Source organism: Pseudopipra pipra, chromosome 9, assembly GCF_036250125.1.
Source record: "Pseudopipra pipra isolate bDixPip1 chromosome 9, bDixPip1.hap1, whole genome shotgun sequence".
Lineage (NCBI taxonomy): Eukaryota > Metazoa > Chordata > Aves > Passeriformes > Pipridae > Pseudopipra > Pseudopipra pipra.
In genome coordinates, this window is record NC_087557.1 from 29,652,365 (window position 1) to 29,675,085 (window position 22,721).

General features: G+C 40.1%; 1 protein-coding gene across 1 annotated transcript in view; it reads right to left on the reverse strand.

Annotated features, from left to right (window-relative positions):
- Nucleotides 1-870: 870 nt before the first annotated feature.
- ADGRL4 (adhesion G protein-coupled receptor L4) overlaps nt 871-22,721 on the reverse strand; it is a 76,716-nt gene continuing 54,865 nt past the window's right edge. Inside the window, exons 11-16 of the mRNA XM_064665578.1 lie at nt 21,757-21,960; nt 20,758-20,978; nt 20,597-20,663; nt 4,732-4,823; nt 2,978-3,146; nt 871-2,573 (exon numbers count right to left, since the gene is read on the reverse strand). Coding sequence (XP_064521648.1) covers nt 2,511-2,573; nt 2,978-3,146; nt 4,732-4,823; nt 20,597-20,663; nt 20,758-20,978; nt 21,757-21,960 — 816 coding nt within the window. The 3' untranslated portion in view covers nt 871-2,510. The remainder of the gene's footprint in view (nt 2,574-2,977; nt 3,147-4,731; nt 4,824-20,596; nt 20,664-20,757; nt 20,979-21,756; nt 21,961-22,721) is intronic.

Sequence of the window (22,721 nt, forward strand, 5' to 3'; positions counted from 1 at the left end):
ATCATAACTCATGCCCGATTATTATTTTTCTGATTTGATATTTCACACCATAGGCTCATAGAACAATTCAGGCTGGAAGGGATCTCGGGGGGTCACCTCACCCACCTTCCTGCTCAAAGCAGGGTCAGGTGTGAGATCAGGTTGCTGAGGGCTTTGTCCAGTCTTAAAAACCTGCAAAGATTTTAACACAACTGCACAAGCTCTCTCTGGGAGATCCTTTCCAACACTTTACTGTCCTCATGGTGAAAAGGTTTCTCCTCATGTCTTGCTGAAACCTCTCTTTTTTCAGTTTATGCCCATTGTCTCTCCTCTCTCTCGTGGCTTTGGGCTCGTGTAACCGAGGGGCTGTGACAAATAAACCCTTTAATTTCTTGTCGGCATGTCTGCATGCATTAGGGAGGACAATTGCAATATCCTTCAGGGTCTAAGGCAGTGAATCTAAACAAAATTCTTCTGCTCTTTATGTGCTGTATTAAAAGATGAAAACTCATCCTTGTATGTAAGGAAAACAGCGTTTCAGTGACGATCTGACCCAGAGACAGGAGACCAGTTTCCCTATGAAAGATGTTCTTTCATTACAAAGACTATTGTAGCCTAAACATTTTATGATGTATTTTCTTTCCAAGGAACTTTTTTCAATCTCACTGAGCATGCTGAAGTCATTATATGGTTACTAGAGATGCTTTGTCCAGACAGTCTTACTGTAGGTTACAGTTCTGCAGGAGATTAAAAATGATGTATTAGTAGATATCCTTCTAAAAATACTCTTTTAAGTAACATGTATCTTCATCTTCCCAAACCTAGAAGAACATATACAACAGCAAAGGAAACTTAGCAAATAATTGAGGGCAAATGATATATAACAATGAGAACTTTTACTGCTGTATTTATTTAAATGAATGGAAATGTCAAAATGTGAAAGCAAAGCACTTCGGTTTATTCACATATTTTACATTCAAAGGACCAGCAGATTTTTAGTTTTTCAGAAAAATAGACTCCTGTTGTGGTTTCAAAAAATTTGACAGAGACATGGAATATACTTAATGAAGCCTGTCACTGCAATGCATACAATGAAAACCTTGTGTATACGGAAAAAAGAAAAAGAAAACCAAACAAAATTGACCGTTACTAAAAAAAGAGTTCCTTTTAATATAAATAAAATTCAGCGTGGTGCTTTATTTTAACAGACAACACAGCAGTGGGATTTATTAACAACTACATATTTACAGTGCCTCACTGGTAAAAACACTGGGCTTCGCCTGAGATCCCAGACACTTCCTGAGAAGGCAATGTGGGCAGGAGATTGCTGAGCACTTCACATAAACTGGGTGCTAGGAGGGTGAAATTAAAGCCTGCTCTTAAAATAAATAAGATGCCATGGGTGGAACTGTTGATGCATCATGTTCATGCTCTGATCTGCCAAAGAGCACTTCGAGTGCTCCCTTTGCTTTCAGCAGATCTGTGGGTACTCCTGAGGTTGAGTGCAGGATTGTTCCAAACCCAGGAGCCTCAGAGGAAGACAACTGCTTGACTCAAAGGTGCTCTGAGTAGAGAAAGCTGCTGTAACTGCAATTTTACAGGGGCACATACCTTGAATTTAAATCTGTATTCTTTTGCAAGGCTGATTTCTGCCACTTTATTTTTAATTTGGTCCTGCAAAGTCTGGATTTCAAGTATCTCTTTGAAGTGACAAACCTGTGAAAGGATCTTCTTCCCACAGCCTCCAAAATCATAGTGCCAGTTTAGCAGATCTCAGCCTTTTTGGCAATTAAATAAAACAGGAACCAGATCTTTTTCAAAGTATTCACAAAATAATCTTTCACTTATAAAATGGCTGTCCCACCATTCTTGTATCAGATCTGACCTCAGCTCTTTAGATCTAAACAGTTCTTTAGAAGTTATAAAAATAAAGCATTGATTAATATACAAATATATATTTCAGAGTGATAAGAGAATAATATTAAACAAATTCCTTTTTTAATCTACTTTAAATTAAAAGAAATGTTTTCAAAAGTCTAGGCTGAAGCAGATCTTTATCTATTGACTCTTTAATGGAACCCATTCCCTGCAGATGGTCACATGCAACTTAATGTAAGAAGCTCATTACTACAAAAGGACAGTGAAACATGTTTCCACTAGCAAAGCAATTCCTAAAATCTGCCGTGCCAGTTGGGTTTTGATATTTTGCTTTCAAGAATTGCAGATATTTTTAATATTGTTGAATTGTTGAGCTCCTTTAGAAATTAGCTTCTTTCCCTGGTCTTTATTAATACTTGTTTTGCAATAATCCATTTTTTTTTTGTATACTGTTTGTATACAGAATAATATAAATGTTCTGCAGGAATGCACACATATGTACAAAACCAGTCAGTAATTCAGTTAAGAGATATGCCTGCTCACTGGGTCATTTCATGCTTTCACAATACCATATTTTGCTGTAATACCCATAACAACAACATGTGGGTTGCTCCCTTCTTCCACTGAGATGCTTATGGGTGTTTTCCTTCCGTTTATCTCAAGCAGCCGAAGCAGCAAGGAACATTTTTGAACAACCTGTAATACTCTTCCTGAATCTGAAATAAAAATATTGAATTCAAATATGAAATAGGTTTATTGCTAGGTGTAGATGTCTTTAAACTCATTTTGTACTGCTCCTGCCTCTAGATGTTTTAAGGTGGGGCTGGTTTTGACCTTAGGACGGAACAGTGAAGAAAGCATCGTCCCGGGGTAAGTGTGGGGACACATTGGATTATTTCATCAGGTTAATGGCACTATAACCAGTCTTACAATTAAAAAACCCCATTTTCCCATGTTTAACACATTAGTTTTAAAGCTGGGAGGAAATATGTGAGCAGGTAAAAACTAGACAGAGGTTCTGTCTCTGCTGGAGACAAAAGCTCAATTTCTGGGCTGGCACCTGACTGTGTGGGTACATGAGACTGCCTGAGTCCCTTCCCACAGGGACTGCAACACTCACCTTCCTGGACAGTACACAAAGGAAAATGAAGATGAACATCCCCTGGAATGCATTGAAGATTGTAAAAAGGTAGGCAGTAACCACGGATCCCTGGACCACGTGCAGCACCCCGAAGATCCAGGTGGCCCCGAGGAGGAAGAGGAGGGCGAGGGCACCTCGGGCACAGGACCTGGGCAGGAGAGAAACATCGTGAGCAACGTGCAGGCACAAACCACTTCCCTTCTGTCTCCACCTCGGGTCAGCAATTCGTTGGCAGCTGCAAAGGCCTGAGAACCTGAGAAGTGCAAGTGCACGGGCTGCTCTTCAGGGTGTGCTGCAGCACCGTGGCACGGATGGGCTCACGGGACCCCTTGGGAACAGCAAAGGAGTAAAACTGGAGGGCCTTAAAACACTGGCTGCTTTAATCTTCAGATGTGTTCTCTCTGGTGTACTGCAGCACCATATGATTTGATTTAAATCTACTGTTAGTGTAATTCCCCAAGGAAAAACATATGCCTGTTATGAAGCATTCCCCCCACTTTTCCTCCTCCCCCTTATCTTCCTCCAAAAAATAACCCAGAAAAAATGTACAGTATGCTCTGAGGTCAGTGCATGTGCATGACATCAAAAGATTCCCTGGCTGCCTCTCAGGTTCACTGCAGAGGTGCCAGTTGTAAAACCAGACTTTCTTTCTTTCATTCTTTCTCTTTAAAAAAAAAAAAGAAAAAAATTTATTTTTTGTTTTTAGAACACAAATACTCTCAAATAGCTCCTGGGTCAGCATATTGATGCTTTAAAATTGTAGGAACTGATTGGCTATGTCTTTTTTTTTTGTTCCAAGATGCTGTAGAGCACTGTTCACAGACTTGAGCAAATTACAGCATGTTGTCTTGGAAATGAAGCCACTGATTACTTTCTTATTCATTCTCAGCTCAGTCATTGCAGGACTTCCTTTGAACAGCAGACATTTTTAGCACTGTTCCCCTGAAAATGAATAATTTTCAACTTCATTAGAACCAGGTCACCACACGAAGCTATGAAGGGTGAGGAATAAGAGAAAGTAATCAATCAAACAATTGCTAAATCCTAACTATAAATCTAGTGCAATGCATTGAAACTGCAGGAGTGTTCCTAAGCAACACAAACAGTGAGTTGTTTTCAATGTTCCCTGTAGTACACTTCAGCTTTTCCTGCACAAACGGTTTTCAAGGTCCCTATAAATCAGTTTTAAGGAGAGTGAGTTGATGGAAAAATCATAGCAGCATGCAAAGTAAAATCCTGGAGAGGATCTGCCCCATCCCCCCAACACCACAGGAGCACAGTGTCTCACTGCAGACTTTTCCAAGGAACATGAATGGCTCTGAGTCTCTTATCTCTGAATTACTTGTTACTTCCAGGTAAATATTTTGGTCCCATTTCAGGCATAAGTTTTGAGATCTGTTTTGGCTTGTATAGAAGCTATGGAAAGAAAAAAAAAGGACAATTCCTTCTTTAACCTTGCCATCAGCCTTTACCCTCTGGTTGATGTGGGCTGCTGGGATTCCTCATTCACTTCTGACACCCCCCCAGTGTTACTGTACAAGGTAGAGCTGGATGGGAATCATGATTGCAAAATGTACTTCCAACTATATATAAGGGGATAACAGGAAAAAAAAGATCCTTTTTTTTCTACAAATCTTTCAGGAGATTAAACTGTTATTTTTGAATACTCACTATCACCTCTGCCTGCATTCAAACTTACAGAAGGGAGAATTTGTGTTAAATGGCAAACTTACCTTATATTTTCGTAGCAACTAACTTCTGGCTTTAACATTGCAGTGTGTCGAAACACTTTATAAATAATCACTCCAAAAGCCAACAAATTAACCTGTGGGGAATGAAGAAAGGAACTTTTAGTTCAAACCAGGACGCTTTTGAATGTCAATAACTGTTAAACATTTTAATGAAACAAGTCAGATAAAGTTTCTGTGTCTCTGAAACCTCCAGAATCCAGGGCCAGGAGGGGAAAAAAAGTGTTTTGATCCACTTCCATTAAAAAATATGGGCCCTGCAATAAACATTGATCACACAGGGATGGAATTCCACCTTATCTCAACTTTATCACTACTAACAGTCTGCAAATGTCCATTGATTTTATTGGTAAAACTCTTTGATTTCCTGCTGAGATTATTTTCCCTAAGCACAGATGTAGGGAAGAGGGAAAGGCAGAGAGAAAGGAAGGAAAGGGAGGCAAGGCAAAGAAAGGAAAGGAGAGGAAAAGGAAAGAAAAAGGGAAGGGAAGGAAAGAAAAAGGAAAGAAAAAGGGAAGGGAAGGTTTGGGAAGGTTTGGGAAGGTTTGGGAAGGTTTGGGAAGGGAAGGAAAAGAAAGGAAAGGGAAAAGGAAAGGAAAGGGAAAGGGAAAGGAAAGGGAAAGGGAGAAAAATCACCAAACACTCCCCATCCCATGGGTTTTCTCTTCTCTATCACGTTGATCTTGACAAATATGTGTTTTTTGTTGCCGAATAATATTAATAACATCATACATTCTGAGGTCTTTAGGGTGTGAAAACTTTCAAGTGGTACAAAAAAACTTTGAGGTTTGCACAAAGAATTTTTAAAAAAATCTAACTAATTGAGAGGCTTCTTGCTGTGTATTCTCTCTTATTTTTCGTGTTTGTTTCATAGATGAATAATTTTGATATTTTTTTCCCCTGCTGCCTGTATAATGGCATCGCTTTATTTGAGTTTGAAACAGAGAAAAGCAACTAAAAGAAGCAGTTTTGCAAATGATGCTCAATTATAGTTCTGATCCTCTCTTTGCTTGGCTAGGCTTCACTGATCTTTCATTTAAATTTATGCTGCATTCCTTTAAAAATGTGGATGGTTGCTTTCTTGCTTTTTAAAAAAGTATTGTATTTTGCTTTTCAGCATTTAACATCAGAATCTATTTAAAATGTTAGTAAATGAACCAAAACTTCACTGGATGTCATTCAGATAGTATTTGTAAATCCTTGGTTATAATCTCTTGGTTGGTTCCCGTGGGCTTCTAGCTGTAGGCTAAATAGAATTAATGCCCTTCCCAACTTGTTTCTCCAGAAAAACTGTATGATTTTCCCCCCTTCTTTTTCTTTAAATAAAAACACAAAACAACAAAACCCCTCACCTCTGAAAAGAAAACAAAAAGCTGCTGTCTGGACACAGCATCATTGTAAAAGGTATCACTTTCATTTGTTAACACTCGTTAGCTATGTCCTTAGAACATTTTTGTTGTGTCAAGGGGGGAGCATCTGATATTAAAGCAGGCTCTGCTTTAATTAGCTGCATGCTCATACTTTAATACAGCATAATATATTTACAATTTGATAAGACAGGAGATAGAGCTGATTAGCAGTTTAGGGAATTAATCCTTCACTGAATACCTTGTACTAGCGCTGATCATGAGAGCTATTCTGAAGCTCCTTATATTTAAAATTGTAATCTATGATATCTCCTAAACCAGCAATTTTTCAAAGTTAATTATAAGTCAGTCAGCAGTTGTGGGTAATTATATGCAGACTTACTTTTTATCTTATATTTGTTGGTGAATAATATATCAAATAACTCAGTGCACACACTGTAATCTGCATAACCCACCTAATGTACTTATTAAGCTGAAAAAGGTAGCTGGAAATCAAAGTACCACGAGCAAGGAGAACACACACTGCTACTTCTTCAGGAGCTGAGATGGAGCTCACAGCACAAACCAACGTGGCCCACCTTCCCCTCTGCCAGCCCCTCACCACGACCACTGATGTCAAACTATTGCCAGGAATAGGTTCTGGGAGAAGCTCCTGGGCCAACCCCCCTTATTTTTCAGCCACATGAGCAGCTGCAGAACCAGGCAGGTTTTGCTGAGCAAGGCTGGGGCAGCACTTGGGCTCCATTTCTCTCTGTCCCAGCGGGGCTCCTTTACACAAACACTGTTTGCACTGTCCACTGCACAGGATAATAGGATTTGGCCCTCTGCATTAAAGTAATACCCATTAACCACGATCTTTTCATTCATCAATCCCTTCTAATGGGAATAATCTGTCCATCTCAGGGGAACAGGAGAGGTTAGCACGGGCTCCTGGAGCCAGCTGCCAGAGCACAACTGCTGCACCACATGTCTCAGGTAGCCTTGCAGGAGGCAGTGTTACAGGGTAATGAGGGTGAGCTTAACTTCTGAAGCACCAGGTCATTTCCAAGATTTATTAAAACCTCAAGTCGGTCTTTGCCCCGTTTTGAAGCACTCCATTAATAAAAAAATACCTATAGCAAAGTGAAAGTGCCCAGACTGCCTTTACGCAATGTTTGGTGTCTCAAACCAGGAGTTTTAGGCAACACAGCATTTTTTCCTCTTTTTTTCTCTTCCCCCCCACCCCTTTTCAACCCTAGCTAGAGGCCTGGGCAACTGCATTTTGTTCTTTGAGGGGGGGACAAAACATGATGCAAAAAAGTAGTTGCAACTGTCCCATCACACAGAGATGCAGCAAAACTTGAGGGAAAACAACAACATGAACTCATGGGTAAATCATCCAGGAGAAAAAAACTAGCTAATGTAAATAATGTGTCAATTGTGGCCTTTAGAGAAAACTGGTAATCCAAAAGGTATTCTAAACTTAATGTATTCTGCTTCAACCCGATACTCTGCATGTTCTTTGCCATGAACATACCAGTAGCCTCAACTAGTTCTGGGAAATGTAAAGTAAAAAGTTCATATTGCATGGCTGGGCTGAGTAGGAACACTGAGAAGCTGGACTTGGAAGGACTAAAGGGGAAATATAACTGATATCCCCAAAGAGTCATACGTATTCCAACAAATGTAATGGGAAGTCAAATCACCTAAAATGCCTGGCCAAAGGTACAAGCGCTTGAGACATTTGAATTTGTACTCAAAACTGAGTTTCAAGTGAGCAGAAATTGAAGTAGCAGGCTGTAAAAGTCATCCAAAATATAGAAAAAGACACAAGGAATCCTAGATCCCCAAACCTTCCGTCTGGAACAAGCTGAGTGACTTCTGGATGAGAGACACTGAAACATCTAAAAAGGTTTCAGCTGCCACTTGCCGCCAAATATTGTTTTATACTTACTTCGGTTGTAATCGTGTGTTTTCATTTTTATAATTAAAGCACAATCTTCAGATCTCGTTGAATAAACCTTCAATGACATTATAATTAAGGCTGCCTCGAGGTGACAGGCAAGGTGAATGAGAATGAAATGGCAAACATAAGGCGTGCTGTCTCCGGAGAGGGAGCGAGCTGGAGCGGAGCGGGATGTGCAGGGAAGTGTGGAAGGAAGCGAGCTCAGGACAGGCAGGGCCCGGGGCTGGAGAGGGGCCAGCCTGGGGACAGCTGCGGGGCCCAGGTACCTGTGTAATGAGCAGAGTTGCTCTGCAGCTCTGGGCAAACCCCGCGGTGGCCGCAGTTTGATGGAGTGAATAACGATGTTACAGTGCGACACCGCCAGCCCTCGTGTCTTTGTTTGCGGTGTTATTACACGGCTGAGCAGTCACAGAAACTGCTGCGTGTCCTGAGAGGGGCTCCTCGGCAAGCCTAATAGACTAAAGGGGAATTGTGTTGATTCCAAGCCCAGAACTGAATTTTTTAAAAATTTTATTTCTTTAATAAACCACTCCAAACTGCTAGTGGGCAATCAGTGCCCTCAGTCCTTACTATTTCACAAAGGAAACCTCTGGCTTTCTCCCTGCCAGCCCAATTCTGTGAAGTGCTGAGCATCCTCAGCTCTGCCTCCCTGTAATTCAGTGGGAATCATGTTTCACTCTTCATGCTCAGGTGCACTACAGGACTAATTTTAATAATTAATCTATTCCTTTTTTTCTTTTTTTTAAGTGGTTAATCAAAGACAAGGGCTGATACAGAAACAGCCTCCACTCACAGCATCTTCAGGGGAATCAAGTCTCCTTAAAGGTATTTGTAAAAGTATTTTTAGCTTTCTTAAATTCTAGAAATGCTGTGGTATATTTATGAACAAATGGGAAACTTAAAATGTATTTATGTGAAATAGGCATTGAATAAGGGCAATTATTAGGATCCCATGAATCAGGATTCTGTAGAATCCTGGGAAACTGCATTTATGTATTGCATAACCCCAGATAGTCTCTAAGGAGACACAAATCTCTATGAGCTGGATTTTATTGTACCCCCGTGACTGAGTTTAAAGGGAGGACTGTAAGTGTTCGGTACATCTCTCTCAGGGACGTCACCTGTGTGAAGGGTCAGAAAGATTTAGGACTTTGGAGTGACTTCTGGCCCCATTAAGCCCATGGTAGAACTCCAGTTAAATAGTAAAACTTCCACTGCCACCAGCATTGTCAAAGCTTTACCAGTACACGCCACAGAAAATGCCAGTCTCAAGGGATTCACTGGCAACTGGACACTGCTGCAGGTTCACTCTGCAGGTTAGCAATGGCATGTGTCATGGGTGCACACTGGGGCACAGAACAGGCCAGGGAAATTTTCCCACAGCTGTTTTGGGGACCCCCATGGTGCAGTTCCCATGTTCAGAACTGTGATGTTGATGAGGAAGATCCGGCAGGCGCAGAAGGAAGAGCTCAGAGCTACCTGGAGTGGTACAAGCCCCAGGGTCAGATCTGACCCACAGCATCGCTCTGCATAATTTCCTCTTGTAGGAGAGAAAAAGCAACTGAAAATTCAAAGAGATTTCCTAATCACCTTGTCAATAACAAGGAGGCTTTGCCAAAAGAATTAGCTCTGTTCAATCAATCATACGTATTTTAGGATAGGATGGGCAAAGCTCTGTGTGGAGTTAACCTGCCTCCACCTACAGCTAGGATGGCTCTGGGAATCTGTTTGCAGGTTTGCATCCCTCCCTCTGATCTCCTGCTGCCACGGCTACCTGAACAGAGTGATCCTGCACAGGCTCCTGCAGGGAAGGAGAACTGTTGTGGTGTATTTATGAACAAATGGAAAACTTAGAATATATTTATGTGAAATAGGCATTGAATAAGGGCAAGTATTAGGATCCCATGGAATCAGGATTCTGTAGAATCCTGCATTTATGTATTGTATAACTCCAGATAGTCTCTAAGGAGACACAAATCTCTATGAGCTGGATTTTATTGTACCCCAACAGTGGGCATGGGTGGACCAGGATGCTGCTGCTCTGGCTTCTGCTCCTGGCAGGCCTGGGGCTGCCACAGCAGAGAGCACTGAGGAACAATCTCATCTGTTGTCTAAGAGAATTACAAACTTCTCTGTTGATTGCTAACTGTGTTCTGGAAACCAAGTAATAATATAAAAACGAGCATGTAGCTCCTAAATGTTCCAAGCCGTTGGAGTTCTGCTAATAGCCCATTGCTTAGCAACTGCTATATTTAAAATAGGTCCTTAATTCCAGTGTTAAATGTACGTATTTTACATACTGGAAGGGTAACATAATGTTCTGTCCTCAAGTAAATATGATGTTAGTGCTTCACACTGCATGAAGCTCTCTCTGTGTAGGTTCAAAATGATAGTTATTTTTAGTTGAGCACTGAATAGTATGAACTACACAAGATTTAATAAAACATGCAAAACATCTGCCTGCAAATAAAAATATTTGCACTCATGTTGAAGAGCTGTAGTTTCTTTCATAATTAATTACAATTAAATTGTAAGCTACTGAGTGAAGTGATATATCATCATTTTGCCCCTTCAAGATAGCTGACAGCTGTCAAATTTGACAACAAGACATCTTTTTTCCTTCTTTTCCCCTTTCTTATTTCCAAGAAAGACAAAAGAGCACTTGAAAGCTCAGAGGGGAATGGTCCATCTTTCATGGTGGTAGCTCAGTTAGCACCTGGGCACCTGGTGAAAGGAAAGGGATCAGGATGGGGCATTCAAAAAAGATTTGTCCAACACTTTTTTTTGGTTGAAAAATGTCAGTTCATTAGCACTGAAAGACATTTACTGTTTTAGACTGTGCTTTCACCAAGAAAGGCTCCCCGACTAGGACAGCTTTTCTGAATAAAACCAGAAAGGACTCTCCTGAACAATGAAAATCCCTGTGGACAGGGCATTTATAAGGGATGTTGGATACACGGGCACAATTTTCTGTTCTACTTAATATTCAGACTGGGCTATGACCCTTGGTTTCTCCAGGCTCTCTACAGGTTATTCACTGCTACTGCTGCATCTATTCCATGCCATATAAATAATTAAATATTCACTGGAGCAGGGAGACCTGGATTTCCCTCATCCCCCAGTTCCTCCTCCAGGATTATCTAAAGACAGGTTTGTTTTTTCACACCGATGTAATTGTTCAATATGAGACTGAGTTTTTTGAGGGTACTTCCAAGACACATTATTTATAGAATGAAAAAGGAATAAGTAATTTCATATATGGTATCCCTGTGTCAAAGATACACCCCAGCCTTTCAAAAGTTATTAAAACATTTCAAATACCAGCCTTTAAAGGCTCTCTAGTGTTAACAAAGAAGAGAAGGTATAAGAAAAAGGCAGCTAATTCTAAAGACTCAGACATACTAGTTCTGATTCAGTCTGAGCACTTTACATTCAAACTTCAAAAACGAAACCCCCAAATCATTCCCTTTCCCTTTCTTGGTCTCCGTCTCAATAATTGATGAAACCATCTATATGCTGATGTCAGATCTCACAAAAAAGAATGAGAAAATTTCCCCTGCTGCTCTCTTAGGCATATACTTGAATTTTTTACATATATCATATTGAATTTGGCTCTTTCAAAAAATGTCTGAAGTTCAGAGCAGCTGTATCTGTATCAGTCTGTACAATGACCCTCATTATGAGTGTTTGAATTAATGAGCTTGTGATGGTCTGAGTTCTGCCACGGAGAGCAATACATTTCTGTCTTCCTGGCTCTGTGGCTAATGGCTGGGTAAAATGACAACATCCAGTGGGTCATCGTTATTTCAGTCAGGGGAGGATGGAATTAAGCTATTTAACAATACAACAGTTTAAGCTTCAAAATGGAAATGTATGCTATATTAATTGCATAAAATTGGACACAAGCTGGCAGTCAAACAGTCTGGGTTTGTCTCCTGACTGATTTATCTCATTACCATGTCCCCGGTGAATATATCTCCTCAAATGCTTTAAGTATACAACAGCAGTCTTCTCTGGGAGTAGAAAATGTAACAAAAACATTGATGAACCCCCTTTAGGCTATATTTTGGGGAAATAGTTTCAATTATGCAGGGTTAGAATGTTATGGTTCTAAGATTTTAATGATTTTGCTTGTTTTAAAAGTTAAAACATAACTAAACGAGTTTATTTCCAACCCTGTCAGGAAATATAAGATTTTCACATAGGATTGCATATGAGTACTTCAAAGTTTTCTTTTACATACCTCGAGCTATAGATTTAGACTCAATTAAGTAGTTCCTTTATATTTTTAGAACACTTACAACAAGCTGTAAATAAATAAATAAATAAATAAATAAATAACTTCCTATGCTTTTCATCAGTGTAAACAGCTTCTCAGACTTGTACATTCCATGTTATTTCTCATTGGATTGCAAAGCTAAACACATACTGACCTAAATATTTTTATTTACCCTCAATTCACAGCCAAGGGCAGGAGGGATGAACCAACAGAGCTGTACCTGAGCTTAGCTATAAACATCAGCCCAGTTAGATCTGGTGGTAGGACTGGGCTCTATCTTGCTCACAGTGTAATTAATTACTAGATTTACTCTTCTCCTTTTCCAAGAAACTTTTGAGAAGGTGCATTTTCTCGTGAGTTGGTAGTGACATAAATCAGGCTGTTTAATGAACTGATTCAAGGTGCATCAAAGACTTCAGACTACACATTCCTCCCTCCTATGGTTTCTTTGCATACACAGAAACCTTTGTTATGCTGCATTTGGAGCCTTATGCAGGATTTTTACCTGGCAAAGAGGAGTGAAATAGTTGTATATTATATTTTAGCACAACTTTCTTCAGTGAATGGAGGAGCTACTGGGAGGGAGGCAGCATCAGGAGCATGACTGAGAAGTCAGGTCTGAAAACAACCTATATTTGCCATTTTGGAGGTGTCAGTAGTTGGCAGAAAGCTGTCCATGCCTTCCACAGTTTGCCAAATCCTCCAGAGGATTTGGCCTTTTGCTTTTTCAGAAGTATCCATGATTCTGCTGTGAATGTGGTCCCAAAATCCCATGCTGTGCCTTATTCAAAGACACAAAAACTTCTTTCAGTGACCAAGTGAGATTTCCAAGCAGAGTATTCACGTGCAATTCCCACTGTGAATTTAAATTCACTTCTCTAAGTACCTGCCAGTGATAAATCAAAGGGGCAGTAGAATAGCGGAAGAAAAATCTGATTTGAGTGAGAAAATGTCATGTGGATGCAGTCATTACTTAATTACTAAGAAAGTCCTAAAGACATCATCAGTCTATACTAACTATCTAAAGCAAACCTAGAGTGTCCTTTCAATGAACAATTTGGGGTAAGCATATATGTTTATAGCAATTGTGCTTATAGCAAGGCAATGTAAAGAATCACCCAAGAGGATATTAAGCAATAAAAAAAAAAACCCAAGAAACAAAACCCAAAAAAGCCAACCTATTTCAGACTCTTGATGTGGCTTTCCCAAAACAAAAATTCACTGTGGCTCATTATACATGGATCCATTAAAAGTGTGGGCACAGTTTATCTTCCTGGATTGAAGGGAAGAGAGACATTACCCTGCACTGAGCTGTGGAATGTCTCAGGAAAGCTGCACAGCCAGCTGGCACCTGCAGGTGCTCTTCCCTTTCCCCTTGGCATCCACCTGTATTCCCTCACCTGCTGGGTCTGGTTGCTTCACTCCTGGTGACAGAGGACATGCTCGAGGCTCAAGTCTGATGTCCTTTCAATGGACATGAGGGACAATTTAATGTAATTTTCCTTATAACATTACTAAGCTGATTTTTTAAAAAAACACTTTTATTTGGAAGACTTAATGTACTTTTCCTTATAACACCACTAAGCTGATTTTTTAAAAAAACACTTTTACTTTGAACACCCTCCGAGGATCTTTCACCCTCACGTGATAAATTTGTTCCTATGTAATGGCACAGGATCAAGTAATTTTCGTGTTATAAACTAATGGCCACAGCCTCTTTTTTCCAAGTATTTCCAGGAACCTTAGAACGGGGGCTTTAGTGGCAGAGGGAAGGAAATAAAAAACCTTAATTCAGGCCCTGGTCTTGGTGATAAACTGCATCCACTGGGTGTGGAAATATGGAAGCTGTGGTTTGGAGATTTTAGCTGATCCTGTCCACTGAGCAGGACAAGCATTTTCTGACTCAGTTATTATTTAGCACAGCAGGTATTGTTGTTGCTGAACAGCACTGTGGTTTGAACTAATCTGTTTCTAACAAAGTTGCAGACTCAGTCTTTAGTGCCACTATATAATTCATTATCTCCACTTTATCCACAATGGCATGGGAAATGCAATGGAGACACCTTTAACTGAAGCCACAGAGGGGCTAATGAAAAGGGGGCTATTACTCTTTAATAAAGAAGAATAAAGCCATTGCTAGTCCCTGTAGGAAATTTATTTCCACTAAAAAGGCAGACTGAGGAACAGCAGTGGATATAAAAAAATGTTTAAAACAGCTATTTTCCGAAAAACCTACAGTAAATGGTAGAGTATATTTTTCTCATCTATCTAAGAAATATAACTAGGCATTTATCACAAATAACCCTTTGGAAAAAAAACCCACAGAATTTTCAAAGCATAAATATTCAGTAAAAAAATGTGAGATGGTGTTATATTTTGTTGTGATGGCAGTCAGAGGTCAAGCAAATTTTTGTTAGTAATTTTTAGCATATCCAGAAATAGCAAGAGTAACAAATACAAGATGTTTCACTGAAGAATGGGGATGACAAAGTGAGGAAGCCCAAAGACACAGTGGATTTGATTGCACCAGTGTGATGTGACTGACCTCAGACAGGCTGCTTTTTTCAAAATTATATTTTTTATTTTAATTTGGTTTTTTTTTTAAGTGGTAACAATGGTCTGTCAGACCACGTTCAATATTGAAGCTTGGGAAAATGTAAAATCTTAAATTTTTGAATATTTATTTCTCAATAAGAGAGATGTTCAGTTTGAATAGCCTATATTAAGTCCATGAAATCTGTGAGTGTATGAGAAAACAGCAGAGTAATGGATTTGCCAGGAAATTTTTCTGCATTCATTGCAGCAGTATTACTAATCCTGAATCAACCTAAATGTACAGAACTGAATAAGTATTGGAGCTGTCCAATAAGATTTGATAAATGCACGATTCCATTAATTTTACCTTTTTTTGTTGAATAAATTATTTGACAAATAATGGTAAAATTCATCAAATAAATTATCTGATGAATGTATTTTTTAAGTAATCGACTGGCTCTAATGAATATGCAGGCAGTTCCTTAATGAAAAGCATTACTCTACTGTTAGCCTGCTTTCATCACTCATATGTCACTTTTTTTTGTATTTTGCAACTGCAATCTGTATATTTTATTCATTTACCCATTCATTTATACAAGAAAGGTTCAAAACAGTATGGTTAATCAATCATTGCAGTTTTTAGAATATTTTTGCTTTACAGTTGATTATTCATTACATTTATTAAAAAGGGCCTGGATTTTCTGAGGACAGCACTCCCAAGAATTATTCTTGGCTTGTATGTTCCAAGTCAAGTGCACAAGAATGCTCTGAAAATTGCAGGGTTCATTTGTAAGCCATTTTTATAGTTGCAAACACTACAATTACCAATTGTTTCAAGAAAACTGGGACTTGAAGCCAAGCCAGACACCTTCAAAGTCCCTGAAAACACTCATTAGGGGAGTAAAACAAGGAACAGGGTAAAGGAGCTCTCTTCTCACTGCTCAGCACTGGGATGTTTGGATAAAAGCCATCCAGAGGATTATTTGGATGATGTTCTATTTTGGAAACGCTCCAACCTCAAAGAGCGAGTCTGTATTTTGTCATTACAGAGGTGATCCCAGCAAATGATACTGATGGATTTACACTGTCAAATGGCAAATTGCACCTATCAATGTTACAGCATGTCACAGCTCTGAGGGCTGGCTCCTCACAGGGATATGCCAATTTATTGTGACAGTGGCAGTGGGTGCAGCAGCAGAGCTGCAAAGGTGCAAATCGTGTTTTCATGGCTGAGCTGGAACTTGCTGCCCAAGTCTCAGCTGAACAGATTTGATGGGAGAAAGTTGTAGGAGACAGGTATGTTAGAAGGGTTGGCCATGACTGCACTTGGAGTTGCAGTGGTTCTTTTCCAAATTTTCATAACTGCACCGTTAAGAGTCTTTCACCAACCCTTCCAAACACCATCATTTCTACTGCCAGTGGGATAACTAATATATAACTGTCCCTCAAATAGGTACATAGGTACAAATTGGCCAACAGGTCCAAGGAAGTGATTCTTCCTCTGGACTCAGCACTGGTGAGGCCACCCCTGGAGTGCTGTGTCCAGTTCTGGGTCCTCAGTTCAGGAAGGATATTGAGGGGCTGGAGCAGGTCCAGAGGAGAGCAACGAGGCTGGGGAAGGGACTGGAGCACAAGTGCTGTGAGGAGAGGCTGAGGGAGCTGGGGGTGTTCAGCCTGGAGAAGAGGAGGCTCAGGGGAGACCTCCTCACTCGCTGCAACTCCCTGACAGGAGGGGGGAGCCGGGGGGGGTTGGTCTCTTTTCCCAGGCAACCATCAGCAAGACAAGAGGGCTGGGTCTGCAGCTGTGCCAGGGGAGGTTTAGGTTGGATATTAGGAAGAATTTCTTTGCAGAGAGGGTGCTCAGCCATTGGAATGGGCTGCCCAGGGAAGTGGTGGATCCTCCATCCCTGGAGGTGTTTAAGGACAGACTGGATGTGGCATCAGTGCCATGGGCTGGGAACCACAGCGGGGTTGGATCAAGGGTTGGCCTTGATGATCTCGAAGGTCCCTTCCAACCCAGTTGATTCTGTGACTCTGTGATTCTAAGCGGAAGGACTTACGCTGTGTCCACAGAGTTTAAGAGATGAAGTTTCCAAAACACCAGTGGTGCAGAATAAAGCCCTTACATAGGTCTGCTTCCACTCAACAAGCTCTGATACCAGAGGTGGGGACAGCCACGGGGTTTATTATTGACTCACATTACATGCTCATCGAAACTGCAGCCACGTTACCCTGGCAGCAAATAGTTATTTCCATTCTACACACTTCTTATTACAGGGAGATTATTATTGTAACAATAGAAAGGAAAGTGTTCTATGGCTTCTTTTTATTCTCCTTTTTTTTTTTCTTTTTTTTCTGTACCTTTTATCTCTGGAGTTTATATTTGTCTTTGCCTGAATCAGACATGGGTTGTGCTATGTGTGAATGTTTGTCCCTTAAAGCTTGAGATAAACTCACTTTTCTATTAAAAAGTTTAAATACTTGTTATAAATAATTTCTCCATACTTGTATGCTTTGATCTAATCTACTGCATAGTTTTAGGTAAAATGGTTGTGGTTCTAAAGATTACAAATATTAGGAGGAAGAAATAAGTTGTAGAAATTATCTTCAGCTTGCAGCTTGCTTTATAAAGGTTTAAAATGCCCTTTCTTTGCTAACTCCATCTAAAGAGCTTTTGACCCACTCCTTTTCATGTACAGTCACCAATCTTATAACAATAATAATAATTTTTAGATGGGATCAATAAGGCCGTTGCTTTGCACTTAAGACTTCTAATAGAACCTTAATATTAATAAGCAAACACCTTCAGAAGTAGTGTTTCTGCTTAGGCAATCAGAGGAGAACTTAATTTGTACTCCTGATAAACACTTAAGCTCCCTGTGCTTCATTATTGCTGCAGATTTACAGTGCAAGAGCGTGTTTGAAGCAATGTGCCCTGAGACAGATAACCCATTGGTACAGGACTGGTTCTGTTCTTCATCATTTACATGCTGTCTCAAAGGCATATTACAGTATAATCCAAACCACAAATCTCCTGGGCCCCTACTCACAGAAATGGAGAATACCATTTGGGTACAAGGGCATCTGTCCTGACAATGAGTTTAATATTTTTGTGCAAGAATCAGATTTGTGGTGAGGAGCCCTCCAGAGATTTGGTATCCACACTCTCCAGGCTGTCTTGGAAAACCTGCAAATTCAATGCTATTGGTAAATGAAGCTCAGGATTAAAGGCAAGCTTGAAGCTGCCAGATTTTTCAGCTTTCAATATGAGGGTTGCAGTGTCCTATCTGGTTATCCCAGAACAAAAATGACATTTTCATTTCAGAGTCCTTAATTAGTATTCGTTTTTCTTCTTTTTCTTTAATTAGCTGTGGGCAGAATGAAAATATAGGAAAAATATCAGCTCCTGGAATTAAAAGGACTTCCTGAGTGGCACTACTTTGGAAGGAGTTTAATCTTTGTCATGGTGGTGCCCGTGCAGTCTGCTCAGCAGGACTGGACAATGGAAACAGAATCACCACAGCAATGTGCCTTCCACAGAGAAGAGATCTCACACCAACTTCATCTTCCAGCATCAGTGCCTATTTTCATAGGGTTTTCCATATTTTACCTAGACGATTACTTGGATAGAGCGTGGGCAAATTACCCAGCTCCCTGCAGTCTTTGAAAACACTCCTCTTGCGTTTCAGGCTTCAGTTTGCTATCACTCCATCAAAACAAGCTGTCCAAACCCTCAACCCCCCCCCAGAGCAGCTGAAGCAGCTTGCTGAAAGCAGGTTGCCTTTCCCCCCGGGTCTAGTGGTGCGTGATTAGGAAGAGACAATAATAAAGGTATGAGAATACTGGGAAAACAAGTTTGCACAAAATATTTCTATAACATGCAAAAAGTAGCTGAACAACCACAGGATTCTTTGCTGTCCAGCTACAGCTCTTCTGTGTGGCTTTGCTCAGGCAAAGGAGTGAGGGAAAAAGAAGAAACTGCCTGGCTGCTCTCCTCATCCATAGGGTGCACTGGCACACAGGCCTGTATCAGCTCCTATCACCTCCCCTTTTCCTTTTAATTTTCAGGGATTGCTGGAAGATCTGGAGTGCTCAAAGAACAGCTACAGGCCTCAGAGCCCAGCTTGCAGGATTTGCTTCTGCAGCCAGCCAGACTTAGAGCAAAGCCACTGCAGAGCTGCTCTGCCTCTGCGCTGTGTCCCTGAGATCCCCACTGGGCACAGCTCAGCTGGAGCTGTAAACAGGGTTACAGATGCACACACTTGGGGCATTCTATGTGCTCTGATAATGCAGTTTTCTTGTGCTAACCGTGCAGGGATACATCACAGTGCATAAATCTTCACTTGAAGGTAGATGAGGAACAGGAATGAGAGAAACAACAGAAAAATCCCTGCCCTGCTGCCTCCGTGGAATGAAGAGATAAGGTCCAGGGAGGAAATAGGAAACCGTAAACTTAAATCTAAGAATCCTAAGAACTTCCTGATAAAGGATGATGCCTCCCCATGATTTTGTTTTACTGTGGTAACCTGCTGGCCACCAGGGCTATCTGAACCCAGAAGCACTGAGCCAAGGGAGGTCACAGTGCTTCACCCCTCTCCAAATTTGCTGTGCTCACCAGGAGGGTGAGATGGGGAGGCATCACCTTGCACTTGCACCTGGTAGGCTGTTCCCAGCTGTCCCCAGTCTGCAGTAGGAATCTGGGGGGGAATTCTACCAGAATTATACCTGATACTTTATCAAGCTTTGAAATGTCTAATGCCTTGAAAGAAAACTGTTTTACTACAAAGCTGTACGTGTTAGGCATTGCCACTTCTCTTTTTTACAAATCCTCACATTCTCACCAAATAGCTTAAAAAGCAACAAAGGGTTATAACTGACTTGACCACAGATGTCATGAAGCCTCACCATTGTACCTTCTCCTTCTGTTATCTCCAGCTATTGCCAGATCACTGTCAACAAAGTCATACACAATAATGCCCCATTACAGCTGGAATGGTTCCTTAAACTTTACAGCACTTAAAAATGCTCCCAAGGCCCCAAAAATGTCTCGATTCAGAATTGAACATATAATACCTGCCAAATTCGCAGGTTTGAAACCACTTCCAATAAGAATTAAAAAGGCCCTCTTCACAGCTGAAATAGGGCTATCAATACTTGACTTGTCTGCCCATGTGAAATAGTGGGTTCTTTTCTCTGACGTCGCAATTTAGTTCAAAATGGCTTTGATGATGACAGGGTACATGCCAATGATAAAACCACAGAGATGACAGTCTAATCTTACAAAGATGACCGATCACTGATAAGAGATTAAGTCACACAACATTTGAAAAACCAGATTATCTGTCTGCTAGGATAGTGCCTGTGCAGACCTCCTGCTGAGCCATGCTGAGATGCCAGCAACATACAAAGATGCTTCTCCGTAAAAACCAGAAATGCTTCAGAGAATTTCTCAAGCCATTGGGATAAAAGAAAGAAAGTGAGCAAGAAAAAAACCCCTCTGATATTACACTGAGCTTTTTTTGTCAAACATCCATTTTTCAGACTAGTAAAGTATTTAGATGTACAGCGTATAAATAATTTAGAGGCACTATAAAAGGGACTAAATTAGTCAGTTCTGCCCTATAATTAGCACTCACAGCTATGCTGGCAATGGGTGGGTGATTATTAAACACCTTTTATTATCGGTTTTATGCACTACAATAAAAAAATTAAAATTATACTTACAAGAATTATTAGACATGCCGGTCCTATAAAACTCCATATAAAGTTATTCTTAGTGCTGAGCCAACATCTGAAAAATTAAACAGCAGAAAATGCCTTGAAACGTGCTATTTTGGTTATCTGGGGCCAAGCAGGATGACTTGGACACAGAAACAGCGACTCACACTTCCGTGGTGCCGTAGTACTTGTATCCCAGTGCAGCTGAAATTCCGACCACCACGGCTGGGCTGACATAGCCAAAGACATAGAAATTCTTGTGCAGAAAGCCCTTGTTGTAGATGACTCCCACCACTATAAGGTAGAGGTGAATGCCTTCAATGCACATCCACGCAAAAGCAGCTAGGAGGAAATAATGGAGCAATCCAGCAGTAATTGAACAGAAGAGCTGGAAATTCAACCAGAGACACGAGAGTCATAATTCTATTAATATGCCTTTGTCAAGATATTATAATAGTACACACACAGCAACTGAGTGACTCTGAAGTGGTGACTTAGCAGACCATTTGTAATGGTTGACAAGATCTGGGCCTACACCCATGAGCACACTCGGTCATTAGTGTTGTCTGTAGCAACCTGGAAAATAAAGTGACTACATTCAACTTCTAAAACTGGTATATGTCTCCCCAGAAAAACTGTATAAATGATTTGACAAGGTTTATCCTATAGTTATGGCTGAGTAGTCTACATGCTGATCTATACAAAGCCCATTTTTAAGATTTTGATAACAGTCACATTGTTATCACCTTGTAATTGCATCGCAAGGAGTTATTTCTGAAATAACTTTTGTTATAAAAGAGCATTTGTAAAATGATATTTTTCGATCAATCAGTACTGGAATGCTACCTCAGGGACAGCAGCTCATATTTTTTTCAAGTACTTTTAAATCCGATTCAGCCACTTATAGTAGGGGTATTTTGATAATTTATGCACAACTTTATTTCCTAAGACCAATCTGCGATGCAAAAATCAACAGCTCGGCTTTCTGAAAAGCTCAGACGAAGGCCCTGCTGCTTTAAAGGACCATTTTTTATTTCCTGTTACTGTGCTGGGAAGTTGGGGTCACTGCTGTAGGTAGGAAATATGGGGAGTAGACAGAAGATCATATCTTATACTGTATATTTCCTGTGCAATACAAAATCAAGACACGAGTGGAAACTACCCACCTTGTTATTGTTCATATTAATTCCAATCAGAAAAATAAGTTCCGCCAGGAAAAGGCTGCAGCAGAGGTTTTTGTGGATTGTCGTTCTAGTGCTTTGAATTTCACTGAAGAACCAGAATGTAAAAATGCACATGGAGAGGCAAATCAACGAAATAATTATTCCTAGCTGAGTGATTCTTGTAAGAATGTTATAATTTGTAACACCCTGGGGGAAAATTATAATATAGTATTTAAAAGAACAGCTTTATACCTTCTCAAGAAAAGACCTCATTCTATAATACAGCTCTTTTATTCTTTTCTACAAAATATTAATCAAAATTGTTTGTAGAGTTTCGCTGGAAATGAACACTTTGGATAATCCAAAAAGTACTGGGGTTTGGTGAGACAGATATAATTCTAGGGGAAATTAGTAATAAACTGTATATATTCTGCTCTTGCATTTTCTGATATTTCTTAACAAAACTTTTTATTAACATCAGTATCTCCTAATAAGATTTTCAAAATCAGATCATTTTAGTGAATGACAAATACACTGGCAGTGGGACATATATTAATATGACATGAACATTTTCTAATATAAAAGGACTTATCACAGCAGTGACTTAGATAAGCAAAACTGAATAACTGTCTCACTGAATTTGCAACATGATCAAAACAAGACTCTGAAATAACAATCACTTCAAGCAAATGCTATTCCACATACACAACGTGAACATTCTCCAAAGAAACACAGGGTATTTTAATAGGGGATGTGAGTATTTTCTGTGTAAGAATACAGTTTCTTTTGCCTCTTGCTATTGTCACAAAGAACATCTGAAATACGTGACTGTACATCAGCAAAAGGAGAGCATTCAGCTGGCCATAAAATGTCTCTAAGTATTTTTTTCTTAAATAAAAGATCAGAGATTATTCACCTCCCAGCCTTTCTTTTCAAAATAACTATATAAGTACCTGCAAAGGTTTTAA